The sequence below is a fragment of the Solea senegalensis genome, linkage group LG1 (genome assembly GCF_019176455.1).
Source record: "Solea senegalensis isolate Sse05_10M linkage group LG1, IFAPA_SoseM_1, whole genome shotgun sequence".
Classification (NCBI taxonomy): domain Eukaryota; kingdom Metazoa; phylum Chordata; class Actinopteri; order Pleuronectiformes; family Soleidae; genus Solea; species Solea senegalensis.
Window position 1 is genome coordinate 7,185,526 of NC_058021.1, and position 17,937 is coordinate 7,203,462.

Below are 17,937 nucleotides of genomic sequence, written 5' to 3' on the forward strand. Positions count from 1 at the left end.
CAATGATAGTCAGAGACTCAAACTGCTAGAATTGGGCCCAGTAAGTTCAAGATTACTGAAATTAGGTCAAAAGTTCAAAGACTTGGAAGTCAGCAAAAGCTTTCATTGTGGTGTGTTTGCAACAGCAACAGCACATTTGTCAGATGGTATCTGTGGTGTGGGAAACATACGTCGGGTTATGGTTGTCTTCTGTGCCCTCATTACCTAATTACATGTGTTTATGACATGCAGAGCTCACTTCCTTTTGTCTTAGTCTACAAACTATACTGACCAAAATGTACATGACATTTCAAACCAGCTGAATTTGTGTATTTGACATAATGACTGGTAGACTATAGAAACTTCTTTTGCCATTTCACTTCTTGCTGCAAAGGCAAACCACCAAACCAACCGTGTGGTCCTACAAGATGACATATTTGAACTAATTGATGGAGGCAGCAGTGGATTATAAACTTGTGATGTAAAATGTCTGACTCCATTTATGAACTATGGTGCAGGGGTGACATATTCTTGAGATACCATAGACTGAAGCAGGGAATAATTTTATCATGTGAGCCTTTTGTTATGTGGCTAAAATCTGTTTCTTTCCTTCTGTCCTTGCTGGCAGCTGTGTTTTCAGTGTGCTCATGGTAGCATGCATGTTGAGGTCAGTGTTGATAATATATCAGTAGCAGAATGTACAACACATTTCTGAAAAATCCTTGAAAGAAACTGTATCATTGTAACAACCTAAACCTCGGTTTATTGTAGAGTTTCAGGCCAGTGTTGTGTTCATGGCTGCGGTGTGTAGCGCAGATACTTCCTGCCAGACGGCAGATCTTTGGTGTAGATGCCAGCAGGAAACAAAGAGGCAGCCTCCCCTTCAGACATGTCTGGTGGAACCATCACACAGTCTCCAGGCTGCAAAACAAGTTAGATTATTCTGCAGCAGCAGCAGGTCAGTTTCTTCTTTTTTTTTCTCTTATCCTGGTATCTACTCCAGGTGAGACACACTGTACCTTCCAGTCAGCACATGTGGCAACACTTGTCCCTGCAGTGAGCTGGAGTGAATCCACCACCCTCAGGATCTCATCAAAATTGCGTCCTGTGGTGGCAGGGTAGAGCAGTGACAGTTTCAGCCGTTTGTCTGGACCAATGATAAAAACCTGGTCAAAATCAGGGAAGGAGATGCATAGTTTGAGAAAGCTCATATCTTGATTGTAAAAGATGTAAATGAAATTCTGTGTTTGGCAAAGAGTGTGTGTGTGTGTGTGTGTGTGTGAGTGTGTGAGTGTGTGTGTGTGTGAGTGAGAGCAGACACTTACACAGCGGGCAGTGAGCGACCTGCCATCTTTGTCCTTCTCGTCTGGGTCCAACATGCCCAGAGCCACTGCCAGCTCCCGTTTACTGTCCGCTATGATGGGAAAGGGCAGCGAGCAGCAAGTCGACTCTTCACAGTTGTACGCCAGGATGTCCTAGTTATTACAAAGACTCAAGTCCTGAAGTCCAGTGTGTCAAAATTAGGTGAAATATTTTGCTACATACAACACCAATATATTTTACACACTGTCCTTGTTCAGTGTTTGATTCTATAGGTAAGTAGATAAGGTGAGTAGGTAGATAAGTGAGGTAGATATATAAGGTAGACAGGTAGGTAGATAAGTAAGCTAGGTAGGTAGATAAGTTAGTAAGGTAGGTAGGTAGATAAGTAAGCTAGGTAGATAAGTAAGCTAGGTAGATATGTTAGCAAGGTAGGTAGATAAGTAAGGTAGGTAGGTAGATATGTTTGCAAGGTAGGTAGATAAGTTAGCAAGGTAGGTAGATAAGTAAGGTAGGCAAGGTAGGTAGATAAGTTAGGTAGGTGGGTAGATAAGTAAGCTAGGTAGGTAGATAAGGGTAGGTAGATAAGTATAGGTAGATAAGTTAGCTAGGTAGGTAGATAAGTAAGCTAGGTAGGTAGGTAGATATGTTAGCAAGGTAGGTAGATAAGTAAGGTAGGTCGGTAGATAAGTTAGCGAGGTAGGTCGATAAGTAAGGTAGGTAGGTAGATAAGTAAGGTAGGTATATGGTATGTAGATAGCAAGCAAGCAAGCAAACACAATAAAAATACCCCAACAGTGTTTTCAGAAGGTAGTTATACCATTACTTAAGATAAATGTTATAATCTGATGAAAATGTTGATATAATGTTAAAGTGTTTAAAATCAGAATGTATCAACACAGTCGGTGTCATACATGTAGAAACCGCTCAGTTTTATTAATGTCTGCTCTGTGGAAACAGATTTCACACCTTGGCCCAGCCGTGATGATCCTCCACAGAGTCGACAGACAGTGCGATGATTTTGACGCCACGTTTACTGAACTCCCCGTGCAGTCTGGCAGCTCGGCCCAGCTCTGTGGTGCACACAGGTGTGTAGTCTCTGGGGTGGGAGAACAGGATTCCCCATCTGGATGAAAGGCAAAATGAATGAGGCTGTGTCAGGTGAACCTGCAGGAGGTGCTGTCTTTTAGAGTCCACGATTCACCGCTTTCATTCTGACTTGCAGGCTTGTTGGTGGGGTTGCACAGTAGGGTAACAAAGTTGTGGTGAAGCTGACTCCTCACTGGCAGGATGTGACATATGTGTCACACTGTGCAGAAATAGAGAGAGGGAGGATGTCTTTTTAAAGTCTGCGTGCTGAATTTAAGATTATTGTTACCAGTGACAAAAAAGTTGTAATTTCAGTGTTTTTTTGTTTACTTGGATGCTTTATTGTATTTTTAAGGGCATCAAACAATCTATGAAGTTTGGGGATCTTCATTAGCACAGTTATTAAGCAGCAGGAACTTTCACTCTCACTCATTCTCTTTTGATACAGGAAATTTATATCAGAAATGTGAATGATAATAACATTTAAGAAACTGTAACGATGCCTTAAAATGTGAGTAAACTCAACTTGACGTTACATTCTGTTTCAACACAGGAGGTTAAGTTGTTTAAATTATGATAATTAGCTGTTTATACTTTATTATTGTCATTTTAAGGTAAACTGAGCTTTTAAATAGATGTTTTCCTTATCTGTACCTTCCTCTGTATCTTTCCTTTTCTGTTACTTGTGTGTTTTTCTCGTGGCTGTACGAACAGTGAAGGGATATTTATATTTCCTAAACTGAGTATGGGGTGTCTGCAGTATATGTGCTTAAATTTAATCTAATCTACTAATCTGTAATGCTGGTTTGCCAGTCGCTGCCTAAACGCCAGTGAGCGTAATGGATAGTAACTAACTAAATTGATCACTGAATCAACATGAGAGTTGTTTTCTCTGTTCTTCTGTCCTTTTGATTAATTTGACAACCATTATTACCATTATTCTTTATAGTGAGGGTTTCAGGTGGAGATGCCAATTTCATCTGGCATTTCCTCATTTATTTATGTATGTATTTACTTATCTTCTTTTTTGTTTTATAAACATCAGTTAATTGAATGTTGACCATTTTAACAAAACTCACATTTTGTCAAGACTATGGATGGCTGTAAATTTAACTTCTGAACTTGTGTTTAATGATTTTAAAGAGAAAGTCATTTTAAGTGTGGTAAGCTAAGCCTTTCAGGTCGGGTCGCGTTGTAATCACTATTTCTTATCTTACAGTGTACTTACGAGTCCCCGAGGAATTCGTGGAGTGTAATTTTGCCATGGGTGCTCTCTGCCTCAAAGTCAGGAAACATGTCTCCGAGCAGCATATTCACTCTGACTGGTGAGTCTGATGAAACCTTCCCCCTGAACAGACATTTATATACTCACCAGCTGACTGAATAGAACCACACTCACATGTGTATGTCTTGCAGTTGATTGGCCACCAGTTAACAAGGGTTAGGCTAGGGGCGAGGTTTAGGCATTTAATTGTGATGAAGTTAAGTTTGGGGTGAGATTTTAGTGAATGAATTACGTTTGTAAGTGTCCTGTACAAGAACATCTGTAGGATGTGGGGACATATTTTTATTCATTCATGTTGACCTTGTGCGGACATTTTGGCTGGTAATCAAAACTTTAAAAGGACTTTTTGTGATGTAAAAACCTAGTTTTAGACTTTTAGGTTAGGGCTGATTAATGGTTGCTGTACAAGCATGTGTGTGTTTGAATTGCAGGTGCAGGCAGTTGTCCACAGGGGGCAGTGCATCACAATACAATATACTGTACATTGTGGCCCCAAAAAGTAACATGGAGTTGTACTAAATGGTGCAGGACATGTGTCAGTTATATGACCTGTCAGCTTCTTCATCTATCTGCCACATTACACATGAACTATGTGGAATATTTTAAAAGATTTATGTGGACACTAACTTGTGGATGTTGTTATATTATGGTTTACAGCATCACGGCTCAGTACTGCAGTGGTGACCACGTGTTACTGAAATAGTTAAACCTTCATTTACTGAGAGGATCTTTGAAAACTCTGTGTGATTCAGCGCAATTGTGCTTCAAGTGAATTAAAGTGTGAGTTTAGTTTTAGTGTCTCATACCAATGCCTGTATTCATTTTAGTGTTTGTCACATTTTATAAAATACAGTGAGACACTTAAAATATGTAAAGCAAATAAGTAATAAAATGTGCATATTGTGTGGTACAATTAATTATTTACACTAAGATAATAATCATTTTGAAAGCATGTATTGGAGGAAATCCATATAATTTAAATCAAATTTCAGGAGCATATCGCTGCGCTTGTTCCTCTAAACCAGTGACTCACAGAGACAGAGACAATTTCTATAGAATTTACCTCTATCATTCAAATAATATGAGGAGTTAAATAGTTAGAAACATTATATCACGCACAAATTTGCTCTTGTCTCGATTAATACTGTGCATTGGGTAGCTATGGTTGAGATTATTTTAGAAATGTTGCTCTATATAGTATGTAGTGAAGCTCTATCCATGTAACTCCATACACACTTTACATACATTGTAATTATACGGGAGAATATTGTCTGTTGGCTTTGACATTTGTACCAAAAAGTGAAAATGCAGACCGAAATGATGACATGAGCAAAAGTGAGTCATTTAAAGGTTTTATTGAGAACTTAAATAACATGAACATTTATGAACAGACAACAAAAATATTCCACACTTTTTAAATCATTACTAAAACCATTCGTTCTGTATTTATATCCCTGCTACATGCAACTGTTCACTGGTGTCTCAATACATCTTATTTACAGTGCTAATAGACAAAATATATATTTCAATGATTCAAAAACAGAGATATGTGATCCTGACAGTAACAACGTAAATAATATCTTGTCATATTCACTCGCTCCTGTTAGTCCAGTAAATTTCTCGCTGTCGATTTCTTCTTTAGCTGTTGGCCCTGCCTAGTCTGACGTCATAGGTGACCATGTGGAAGTTGTCCCAAGCGTACAGCTTCCTGTGGGCGTGATTATAGTCCAGCATACTGTTGTAGCGGTACTTGTTCTTGAAGGGTATAGCGGCTGCCCGTCGCACTCCCGTGGCTGTGTCGTACACGTAGTTGATGGTGGTGTTCAGTGCAATGTAGCTGGCCACCGTGTACAGACGTCCACACACCATGAACGCGTTGGCCACTGTGTTCTTCCTGATGTTGGTCTCCCAGCTCTTCTTCATGCCCAGGCTCTCAGGGTCCAGTTGGGAAATCACAATGGCACCTTTGGCCTTGCTTGTGCTGTAGATGGCCCACAAGCCTTGTTCGTCCACTGCCAGGTCGATGTCCGTGTAGCCTCCCCAGGAGTAAGGGTACTGTCCATGGAAGCCAGCGTGAGGCAGTTCCAGACGGGCAGCCACGCTCTCAGAGGCCAGGTCGTAGCGGATCAGGGTACGGCTGCGTTTGCGCTGGTAGTAGAGGGAGCCACGGTACACAGTCGCACCTGTGCTTTCCACTGGCTCTGGCAGAAGCAGCACTTTCATGGGGAACCCTCTGGAGAATTGATCAATGTCTTCGTAAGCGAAGAGCTGGCGGACGTCTTTGCCCACCGTGTCGATGCGCCACACTGTCTTGTTGGTGTAAACAGAACCCTGAGGGTCAGGATCCTGCAGCCAAACTCCATATTTACCTGTGATACTGTCAGCCTTCCTGTGCAACACAGGATCTCCCACTGACAGCAGCTGTCCACAATCTGTAGAGACAACAGAACGTTCACCTTTATGGTATTTGTTGAATGTCTGCAATACTTTGAAAGACATTAAAGGTCCAGTGTGTTTATACAAAATTAATATACTATGCGTAAGTATGTTGTAATTGAATAAAACTGCTTTTTTTCTTGGCCTTAATGAGCCCTTGATACGCATTTTAGGCAAAGGCCTTGCTTTAAACAGGCTGCCATTTTGGACCGCCATGTTTCTACAGCAGCCCAAAATGGACAAATGAGCCAGTGCATGCGTTTTGCATTTTGAAAGAGGAAGTTTCCTATATATATGTAAAAAAAAAGGCTCCGTCCCCATAAACATAATGGATAAACCAGAAGAAGGAAATGGCAGCGAGACTGGAAGAGTGGAAGAGCTGTGAAAGAGTGTTCATATCATGTATGGTATGTAAAGGCCACAGTAGATGTCTGACACATTTTGGTAATGGAGGGGTGAGCGGTGAGTTTGTTGCACTCGGCAGTCTTTCCATTGGATGTCACTAATTCTCACACACTGGACCTTTAAATTGCATCAACGCTGCCATGAGTTAAACCCCTTTTTACCTGAGAGGTTGTGATTTCCATCAGGAATGAGGCGGGATGCTCGAACCTCTGTCACCTCAGCCTTCATCTCCTGGTACGAACCGTTTCCAGAATCATACGCAGGGTCTGAGAGAGAGACAGTGAAGGAGGACTTTAAGAAAAGTTTATTATGGAGGAATGACACATGGAAGAAAATATCAACAGAATCAGTAGCTCCGACAACACAACCTCAAAGTGGAGGTTCCATCTATAATTCTGCTGCTGCTCTCCTCACAATCATCATGCCCACATAACCTGACATGCATGAGTGACAGAGCCATAAAAGTGTGTGTTTTAAATTCCTCTCCCTTTACTCATCCTGGCATGACTAACTGCAACATGACCTCTGACCCTGGAAGACCCTTCACAGCCTAAGTCAACTACAACCCACAACACATGTATTTAAAAAAAAACAACATTTGTATTGCTGTGTGGTTAATTTCTGTGGACTTTCCCTTTTCTCATGGACGTACATACCACTGGCAGGTCTGCCTTCATGCTGAGGCCCCCCGGAGGTGTGTTTTTGGTGGCATGGCATCTGCCTGAGACTCTCTGCCTCCTGGCTCAACTCGCTCAGCCTCCTCTGCAGCTCCTGGTTCTGCCAGCTCAGATGCTCCTTATCCTGCTGCAACTGTTTTCTTTCCCCTGTGACCTGGGCGAAAGCTGTCTGGAGACCCTCATCGCGGCCAGGCTTGACCCCAGACCCCGTGGCTCCGTCCACTCCTGCTATGAGTCCACTGACCAAAGCTTCCAGCAGTGTGAGCCGCGACAAGACCCCGTCCATCTCTGATTTCATGCTGCTTCCAGGGCAGCTCGACTCCTGTGGACTGGCCACAGTGAACGTGTAGTGGCAACGTCCAGTTGGGTCATTGGAGCGGCGGAGGGAGGCTCGATCCTCGACCTGGCTGTGGCTTGACAGAGTCAAGAAGGACAGACACAGGAAAGACACCTGGAGCCACATTCTGATGGAGGCAGTCAATGGTCTTCAAGAGTGTTTACAGAGATCTTCTTCTTTGTAGAGGACCTAAACCCCTTTACTGTTTTTAGCTAGTCTCTTCCTACCTGAGTGTCACTTGTCAGTGAGGGTCAGTGTCTGAATCCCAGCAATGCTTAGAGTAGGATATTTATACTGTTAACTGTCAAGGGGTGGGAGGGGACGAGGAGTGTGGCAGGGAATGAAATAGCCAGGGGGTGTGTAGTGACGTGAGGTGAAGTGTGTTTGTGTGTTCAGGTCCACATGTTCCTTCTCTCTGCTGGTGTTTAAGTAAGGTTTGTTTTAAGGGACAAACATTGTGAAAGTCATACAGTATCTGTAGAAAAATACAATTTCACAGGTTGTTTAGACTGGACAGCATATCTTCATGGTTGTCAAATGCTGTTTACTTCTCCATAGATAGATTTGCAATGAAATCACAGCGCAATTCACGGTAAACTCAGTTTATGATGTGGGAACTACGTCAGATTTTGGCTAAATTAGGATTTTAGAGTTTAACATTTAACAACTGCTGTCAACAACATGGCAGCCTTTTTCCCCACTTCCACAGCTTAACAGGACGTCTGGCGCAGGAGAGTAGACTGAAAGTCTATGGGAAAAACAGGTAGACCTTTATCTTACAACAACCTATGATTTCCTCAATGTCTAACCTACATGACAATAATTCGGGAAGAAGTGGCTCCATCTTTGCTTCAGCAGGTATAGTGTTATTACAATTGTATAGATAGATAGATAGATACAAAAACTTTGACCTAATCGATGGAGCTACAAGAAAGTGAGGTGCTCGCCACAGTCGCCAGAATTGATTCTCTGGAAAACAAAACAAAAAACTTAATCACACGGCAACTTTGTATATGTATACAAAAATGTGTATCGCAATCTTCCACTAGTTGTTGAGATTCCTCATGGCTATTCATAGGTTTTTAGTTTACTGTGGCCATGACAGTGGGAAATAAATCTTCCTCTATAACCCTTTAAAACAGAGCTTTTCGAAGACGACACGTTTGCACAAGCGCACTTTGCATTACCGCAATTACGCAACGGTTTGTACTATTGGAAAAATTCCAACAACTTCTGAAAACTGAGAAGTTGCAAGTCAAAGTCAACATGTGGTTATTACAGTAATTTCACTCACACTGTTGCAGGAAGCCGGCTGAATCAGCGTCTGTGTCACCAGAGAGGACAGAGCTGGAAAAATGTCTGTACATAGTTTGCATTTTTTGGCCTGTTTTTGGACATTGAGACAAAAAATGTTTTTTCTACGTAAAAAACTTTTGTTTTTCTTTATTTCATATTGTTAATATACATATTGTCAATATACTATTTTAACATGCAATAATAATATTTTCTGGCCCTTTTATGGTAAAGGAAAAAAAGGATTAAACACTGAGAAATGAGGCCCACCTCTGGCCCTTACTGCCTCTGAGCAAACGACCGGGACCTGGTTTGGTTCCGAGATGAACAGAGAGGGGAAATACCAAATATATCAACACAAATATATCCATTGTAGGTGTGCAAAAAAACAGCATTCTGGTCTCGTAGGGGAAAAGACCATTAGTTGCAGTTATGAAGGAGAAGCACTTCCTCTCACATGACCTCCACAGCTCTTTTCCATGCCCCTCACGTTTATCATTTTTCTTAATCATCCATGCTTAGTTTGTCCGGAATGGCTCTTGCGAAGCATTTCATATATATATATACCAACAGTAATGAACCCCAGAGCACATCTGTGTTTGGTTCCACAAGATCAGTCTGTTCCCTAGTTAACCTGTCTGTTTTACGACCCATGGAAAGTCACCGGTATTCCACAGTGTTTTTACTACTGAGGTGATTTTCCTTATGTAACAGAACGGCTTGGCAACCTGTAAAAGTTGGCTCCAGCCGCACAAAACTGAAGATCACAACGTGTGCACACTCTTTTTCCATAATAGTTCCACTGGGAACAAGACCTCAGTGTTTGTCTGCTGAAACGTTCTGCATGTGCGTCTTGAGATGAGAGTGCACACGTGTATACGATGATGATTCTCCACTGTTCATGACGGTGATTAAATAGATTTTAAAATGCTGGGCTGGCTTCTACTCAAGCTGTGTTAAAGCAACACTATGTTGATGTGTTGTCAACTTGTTTAAAACACCGCCTCGGGCAAACCACGTTCAGGAACGGCAAAACAACAGGAAGTGCTGACCTAGAGTGGTACAACAACATTACGAGCATATGTTCTGAAAATTAAAAACAGAAAATACTAATCTACAAAGATGGGTATGAAAATAATCTTTAGTGGCTGCCTTATTGTGTAACCTTCTATTGCTGCACTGCACTGCAATGAAAACAGATGTGTGATGACCTCCCAGTCTTTTCCATTGACTCTCACTTCAGCATTACTCACTTGACAACACTCTCCTTGATTGACAATCTTAATCTTTTTAAATACTGCATTTCATAACTAAATAAATAATCAACCATAAAAAGCTGTTATTTTACGGTTAGACATAGTGTGCTTTAATATAGAGTAGTCTGAGTTGGCAAAGCAAGTTATAATTCAGAGTTTTAATGCGAACGTGACATTAATGCAATTCTTCTTTCTTTCTTTTTTAACCTTAACCTTAAAAACGGGAACATGAACAAGCTGGTACATTTAGTCAAGTTGTGCCATAAGATTTCTGGTGTTACCATTATTGATTTGGACCATCTCAAAGTCACAGTCAGTGGTTTTGGGCATGCAGCTCTATTAAATGCTGAGTATCATATTATTCCATGCAGTGAGGTGCTTTAGTCTCCACTAAGTCTTTCTAAGCTAAATAACCAATAGTCTGGTTATTAGCGAACTATCTTTTAGATAAATTATGACCATGTCTATTTCAAAATCATGATTTGCAGTGTGGCTGTGAAGGATACGTGCTGTTCATGTGTATTATGTGTTCTGTATATATTGTTATATATAGTTTACTCCACTCCACTCACTTAGTCTCACCTTCATTTTTGTTCTGGTCCTTAAATATTCATAGTCATGACTCTTGCTGTCCTTTCCTGTTTTCCTCACTGGTTGCTTGTCCAGTCTTTGAGTAGCTATGCATGTCTTAACCTACGTTCTGGTGAGAGAAAGGACAACATCATTTGTGTTTTAGCGGTTATTTGAAACACAGATACAGTCACAAAATAAGATTACAGTTTAATTCACAGGGTTGAATATGAATAACATAATATTATGTAACAGGAACAAGAGGAAGGCTGAGGCTGAGTCACAGAGTAAAAGCAAAACAGATGAGTCACAGTGTGACGGCGAAGTCGGTGCAGAAACGTGAGGAATGAAAGGCCATTAGAGTTATTTACGCAGCAGGGGCAGCTACAGTTTTATTATTGAGACGAGGGGAGTGGGCGTGGCTGGTAATTAGGTGCATGCCAGTTCTCACTGAGACAATGACATCATCTTTTTCCAGAGGTAAGGAACAGCAAATGCGCACAAACACACAGACGGGCTGACAAGACCTATATTTACGTGTGTAAGTGTAAATAGTGTCGTATAATATGCATTTACATCGGTGCCAGTTTGGATTTTTCTAATAGGTCCACGCCCCAATGTGTGAGTACTCAGGCCCTAATAATTATTTTATTAGTTCTAAAGTTTAGCGTTCTGTGGAAGGGAACCACAGTGGGTCAGTGTGAATATTTTTTGAGAAAAGCATTTAAGATGTCTGGTGTGACAGTGAAGGTATAATTGTGTGTGACGCCCCCACAGACAGAACCTCAGCCTCGCAGCAGCACCGTCGGTGTTGTCTGGTCTTTGGCAGGTTTGCACACGTGTTAAACCACAAGGTTCTCATTACTGATAAAGACATGGCTCCACAGTGTCCTTTTGTGAAAACAGACAGTCACACAGTCATTTCCAAATGCAGACATCACACTGGACAGGCAAACAGACACAACCTACACAACAACTCAGTGTAACATGCTAAAGAAAAGGTCTTCTCTAGAGGCCGTCCTGCCTCTCATGAGAAAAGATCTCAAGATAAGATGGGTAGATGAGAAACCTTTAATGCAGTTGCTATATCTCCCCCCATATGGTGTCAGGTTGATTTAATTTGGTCTTTCCAGTTGCAAATATTGCATTTTTTTAACCCTTAGTGCTCACGTAACACAGATCTGTGCCACAGGTGCACCCTTGGCAAATTGTAGTGGGAATAATACACAACTCCTGTATTCCTCCTATATCCCAGCATCCTATCTTCAGGCTTTATAAAATGCATTTTTTGTGTTCTTATGTGTTATTTGGTCAAAGATAGGATTCATTTTATATTGTATATTTAAAAGAAAAAAAGGGAATAGTGATACTTGTGCAGAAGTCACAAAATAGACCTTTTTTCTTTTCTTTTTCTTCAAGAAATCGAGCCAAGTGAACTTTTTAAACTATTTAAACATTTTTTTAGCACTTTTTGCTCAGGGATGTTTATATAGTTGGTGGAAATGGTTTGCCTATAGGTTGTGCTGAAAAAAAGGATACAAGACACTCTATATTGCACATTCTTATAGCCTCTGTATAATATGTCTTAACATAGTAATGGAAAAAGCAGCCTTAATGATCTGTGTTCTAAGGGTTAATGAAGTTTCATTATTTTTATATGTGATAATAGTTGCAAAAACAGTATATTTACAAAGAATAATGTGAGGTGCAAATGCACTTTTGACCTAATTGAACTTAATAAAAAAACAATATCAAATGTGAGTGTTTAAGTATAGTTTTAAACATGTCTCGAAGGTATCGTACAAGAAATAACACGAGAGTGAGAGAGCGATACCAATATTTCCATCTGTTTGTCAGAGCCAGCGGACCGTTGGCTGAGCTCAGCATGAAGACTGAAAACAGGGGAAATGGTTGCTTCCCCCAGAGACCACAGACTAACAAGACTAAGTATTGAACGGCACGGTAGCAGTTCTGTAAGACTGTACCATGTACAAATATATCCACAGATGTTAAAGTTGGAGAAAGTTCCACAAATAACATTCATTCTTTTTCATCCGCTGTATCTTGTTTAGGGCCAATGGAGGGGGGAGGGGAATCTACAGCCAGCTGACAAGGATGAAAGGGTAACTATTCACTCTCACTTATATGATCAATTTACACACACAGGGAGAACATGCAAACTCCACATAGAAAATCCCTTGGCCAAAACAGATAATAGACGTGATAAAGTGTACATATCAATGTTGCTTTTGTCCGTCTTACTGGCATCTGAACCTGAAACGTTGCATTGCCATAATTACGCGGTTATTACGGTAATTTCACCGATGCAGGTCTTTGTCACCAAAGAGGAGAGAGCTGTTTTGTACTGTTCAAATTTCAAATTGAACATGCACAATCTGGTGTTTATGTACACCTATAATAGGGTTATTGTTTTTTTAAATAAACTTTAGTTTTTTCTTCATTTTAAATACACTATTTTAACATGCAGTACATTGTAAATAACTGCCAGATATTGGTTAACTTAATCTGGGAAATATGGGCAAAAGCATTTAGTCCCAGGACATTTTCTGGCCCTTTTTTGGTTAAAAAAAGCAAAAAAGTCCAGACAGACATTTTGAGGTGTTAAAGGGTTAATCTCACAGAATTGTCATTGTTATCATTGTTCTTAGATGAGGTAGTTCATTCTTGAAAAGGTTTTTTAATGAGTATTTGTTTGGTCAAAGGTGAGATCAAATAGAGATGAATGAATATCTCCTTTAAAATGAATGCTGGACGTCTCTGCCGTTTTGTGGCGTTACATCATCTAAATACACAGAGGAGAAATGATGGCATTCCTCCAAATTGTAATTCCAGTGACATCTCCTCACGCTATAGATTGTTTTTTTTGTTTTGTTTTTTTAAGTATGGGTTATGAGATTCCAGCAGCTATAATATGTACATTTAACAGTTTCAGTAAATTCCTCTTTTCATAACAGTGACACAAACTGCCATTCCGTGTGTGTGTGTGTGGAGTATGAGACCGTTTAACAGCCTGTGTCTTACGTAATGGGGCCACTCTTGTCCAGGGCCTTTCCACTGTGGAACAAACTAAACACAGTTGCTTCAAAAAGTATTTCAAGGCTTCAAGTCCTTTCTTATTTGTTATGCAATTTTTATTTATTTATTTATTTATTTTTTCAAAAGATGAAAACCTCACAGGGGTTCAGAGTTTCTGCTTTTATTTTTCATCCCAAAATAGAAATAAAATTAGAATTGACAGCAGTAGACGACAGAGACTAAGTACTGGTAGGTTTCAGACTGGCCAAGTCAGTCACTGTCAAAAATGTACAGCAGGAGACTGAATAATTAATTAATAATGTCATTCATGTTATTTACCGCAAGCTGCTAGACAATCTGTTTCTTTACGTAGGCCACATCCAGAAGGAAAACGGCACAAAACATGAACAATCTTTTTCTTTGCCATTTTCAAAAGGTTTCCCTTAAGACGTCATCGTTTCAGGAAATATCTCCGTCCACACGGAACCCCAGAATAATAACGGAATGAACCAAGCTCAAACTCAAGTAAAAATGGCAAAAGTGATTAAAAAAGGGGGACATGTCATGAGTTATTACTCATATAACTCATCTAGATGTACATTTTAAATGGACTATAGCTTCCAAGCAGAAAATTAAGAAATTCTGTTCATTCATTGTTTTCTATATTTTTGGGGTGGGAGATACATTTTCATGTTCCTCTTCATGATCCCCAACATCCATGTCTTGAAAGAATCTAAGTTTCTGTGTTTGATTGAATGTCAGGCAGATGGTGCAAGTTTGTTTGTTGTTTGACTTTTCAATTCGTTTCAGGAACTGTTTCCATCCTCACTGACAGGAGCACATACAGAATGTTCCTCCCAGTCTTATCTCAGGGACCTGGAATGGGCAGTAAAGTCACTGGATTCCTTCCCTGGACACAGATGCAGAAGTCTGACGCTGTATCAAATTCGACAGCTGCATCTGCAGCGCATGTCTGTGACTTCTCAAAACCAAACACACTGAGGTCATTTCTGAGCTAACCCAACGTCAAGATTCAAGAAACCAATGAATCTAGACGCGGACACTGGAGACCAATAATCAGGATAAGTCTTTTATTGCCAAATAATGGAAGAGAGAATATGAAGATAGAAGCTGGAGCTGAGTGTGTTGTGGGCCAGGAACACACGTCCTGAGGAGTTTCCAGGAGGAGGGGAAGCAGAGTGCATGTCCAGGGCAGTGTGATAAGAAGTCAGGACCAAGCAACAGAGCTTTCTCTATATTCACCCCCACCCTGGAACTCCCATCAAGACTCACCACTTTAGAAATGCCTTCGCATTTTGATCTGCGTGTGAAATTGTGCTGCAAATGAGCCATGGGTAATGGATGATTCAGGGCCGTGATGGAGACCGTCATGTTGATAGCTGGCCTCCCTTTGACCTGAAGCCAATAATCTGTTCTCCACCAGCGTCGCACCATCTGCCATCTGCCTCTTGTTCAAAACACACACTCACAGACACAGAACACACAAGCACAGCACCCACACGCTCGCATGATGCTTGCGTTTTTGTCACATGTAGCCTCATCGTTCATTCATCTGTATTCTTATTGTAGAATCTAATAATCGGAGATAAGAGGAACATTATCTAAAGCTCCACTGTGTCAATTCTGCTGTCAAAGCACACACTGAGTATCCACGTCCCCATATTTCCCCCTGTTCTCTTTTTGACCGCACACTACCTCGCTCATGTTTCAGAGAGCCAGGGTTAACTCCTTAACCTAGAGTTCACTGCTGACTCGCTTTACGAGTTATGCGTCCGCCTTCCATGCATCAGTCGTGATCATGCATCACCCCTTTTGTCTCCACAGACACGAAGACAGTTGGACTTCTTTACCAAAAAGTAACTAACTGCTTAAAATTGAGATACACTCATTCAGAGAGTGAGTGAACAGAGAGATGTTCGTTCGCTCCTGTCAGTGGACAGGTCAGAGGAGAATGTACTTGTTAGTTCCTGGTCTAAAAATAGATCCACCTATATTTCTGAGCCTTAAATCCTGACCTGGAGTCTTGTGTTACCCAAGATGCCTCAGGAAACTGGATCTTTTTTGGATCTTTGGCTGAGAAAGAAAAGGGAAGGAGAGAGTGAGTGTGAGAAAGAGAGAGAGAGAGAGAGAGCAGTAGATAAATGTTGATGTTATTGGATACTTCAGTTCATACATCCCTTCCCTGACAGGTTAGGTCACAGAGGTCAAGCCTGTGATCAACCACAGTCCAGCATCAAGACAGTTTTCGTGTCACTTCACAGCATCATAAACAGAATCAGGTTCAGTAGAAATGCAGAGACCACCACACACTTAAAAACAGTTTATTTTTGAATATAATCATTTTTCACATAACACTTCGTCATTTTTTGTACAGTAAATGTGTTGCAGTGTCTTTTCTAACATTCCCACTGCACGTTTTTGGAAAACTGTTTACTGCAAATGAAATTTGATTTGTTATATTACATATTACTATGCATTATTTATGTAATGTAATATGTGCTGTATTATGCATCTAAAAAGTAATGGATTATTACATCTTGACACCATAATCTAATGCAAGAATGGGACCTTATTAGATTGAGCTAATTGTATGTATTGCATTTTATTTATTGGCATAAAATATTCTTATTTAATTATAACCTTTTTAATGAAAAAAGGATCATAATCAATTATATAAAACACTTGAGGAGTGTTTAATATAAATAATAAAAACAGAGAATAGAATATCTGTGCTTTTTGCAAGTTTAATTATTTTAAATAATAATAAAAAAGTCTTCAGGCTTTTTCCCTAAATACTCAAGAGCTCCTGTGTTTTTTAGTCTACTGCCACCTAGTGCACATTTGAGCTCCCTGCACCATAATCAGTCAATGACCAGTGTAAGGAGGTCTGACCATAATGAAAAGGACTCTACCGACTAAATCAATAAGGTTTTACTGTTTTTGACAGGTGGGGAGGAGCGCACTCAGCCTTCTCTCTAACGTCCTCCAGATTTTTTTGATTTTTTTTTACAGTGTCTCAGCCCAAAGGCCCTGGTGGAGTAAATTAGATTTGTCCTTCTGTAACAAAGAATGAGCGGAATCCATTCAGTAAAACAGACACTTGTTATTATCTGGTCCACATGGTTGTGCACATAGAGACTGTAGGTGCCGCTAAAGCACCTGCTGAACAGATAAGGGACTGTTTTGAAGGACATTTGTAATTATTATTTCCACGTTAAGAACGTGTATGAAATCCCTCCACAGTTGCATTTAACTTGTCATTTCTCAGACAGCAGTCGGTTGAAGACCTGTTTGCATGAGTGCATGGTTATTGATTTACCATGTACTTGGTAATTCTAATAATAATAACTATATGATGGGGTGCCATTTTTTTTACTTGAGCCCCTGCCCACCAAGTGCACACCACTGGGACCATGTACACCTCGGATTACACGGTCATTAATCATCATCATCAAGTCACATACTATAAATGCGATAATCATAATTATTGTGTTTCATTGTGAAATTACTATGTGGCCATTACAGGGAACTCCTGTAAGCAGGATTTATACATGTTAAATACGGTAGTAACCATTAAAATACTACTGAATCACAGTAATTTAACAGTGAAGTTAAAGTAAACAGCTGTTTAACAGCTATAATTTAACCAGTTACCAACTGTGAAAGTACATTTTGCAGGACTCAGTGGCCTAATTTACTGCACACGTGCACATCAATTCACTGTGAATGTACGATCAGATATTTTACAGTGCATATAGTGTCCTGAAAGACAAAATGACAGCGTCCTTTCCACGTGACCGCTCGTGCCATCCTGAGCCTGAGTTTGCGTCCACGCACAGAAAACCCTGTAGCTTTAAAATGCCAAACACGGGCTGTTGATGTCAGTGTTTTAAAGGATGCAGTGACATATACAGACATACGTGACATGTGTCTGACATGTACCTGCACATGTATGAAAATGGCCCTGAAGGAGATGCACGACAGCTGCTTTCTGCCCTTTCTTACTGCGGGGATCTGAAGCAGCAGCGCATTCACCTCCTCCGTTGCAGCGATGCGCAGCCGTGCCGCATGACTCACAGCGGCACAAACGGCAGGGATGTAAACAGGAGGCGGGTTCAGGTACATCTAACCTGCACCTGTGCGGCCAATGGGGGCGCCGCGTTTCTCTGCGTCGCCTCCGATCTCCGTGATTCCATTGGCTCTCCGCCGCGTCAATATGGTGTTGGAGCCAGG

The 17,937-nt window shown here is 40.7% G+C and overlaps 2 protein-coding genes and 2 long non-coding RNA genes across 4 annotated transcripts; 1 reads left to right on the forward strand and 3 right to left on the reverse strand.

Annotated features, from left to right (window-relative positions):
* Positions 1 to 82: 82 nt before the first annotated feature.
* Positions 83 to 3,699, reverse strand: LOC122770311 (peroxiredoxin-6-like). The gene is made up of 5 exons (XM_044027245.1): positions 3,617 to 3,699; positions 2,269 to 2,425; positions 1,305 to 1,454; positions 999 to 1,145; positions 83 to 900 (listed from the first exon to the last, which is right to left on the reverse strand). Exons 1-5 carry the CDS (start codon positions 3,697 to 3,699, stop codon positions 772 to 774), a joined length of 666 nt encoding a protein of 221 aa, XP_043883180.1. The 3' UTR covers positions 83 to 771.
* LOC122770327 lies at positions 1,442 to 14,693 on the forward strand. The gene is made up of 5 exons (XR_006360521.1): positions 1,442 to 1,503; positions 2,260 to 2,387; positions 3,608 to 3,713; positions 12,505 to 12,770; positions 14,494 to 14,693. It is a non-coding gene; the product is annotated as an uncharacterized LOC122770327 (long non-coding RNA).
* On the reverse strand, positions 5,063 to 7,654 carry LOC122770295 (myocilin-like). The gene is made up of 3 exons (XM_044027244.1): positions 7,171 to 7,654; positions 6,676 to 6,780; positions 5,063 to 6,105 (listed from the first exon to the last, which is right to left on the reverse strand). The coding sequence occupies exons 1-3, from the start codon at positions 7,652 to 7,654 to the stop codon at positions 5,312 to 5,314; spliced, it is 1,383 nt and encodes a 460-aa protein (XP_043883179.1). The 3' UTR covers positions 5,063 to 5,311.
* A 66-nt stretch (positions 14,694 to 14,759) lies between the features above and the next one.
* LOC122770338 lies at positions 14,760 to 17,853 on the reverse strand. The gene is made up of 2 exons (XR_006360522.1): positions 17,647 to 17,853; positions 14,760 to 15,777 (listed from the first exon to the last, which is right to left on the reverse strand). It is a non-coding gene; the product is annotated as an uncharacterized LOC122770338 (long non-coding RNA).
* Between the last annotated feature and the right edge of the window lie 84 nt (positions 17,854 to 17,937).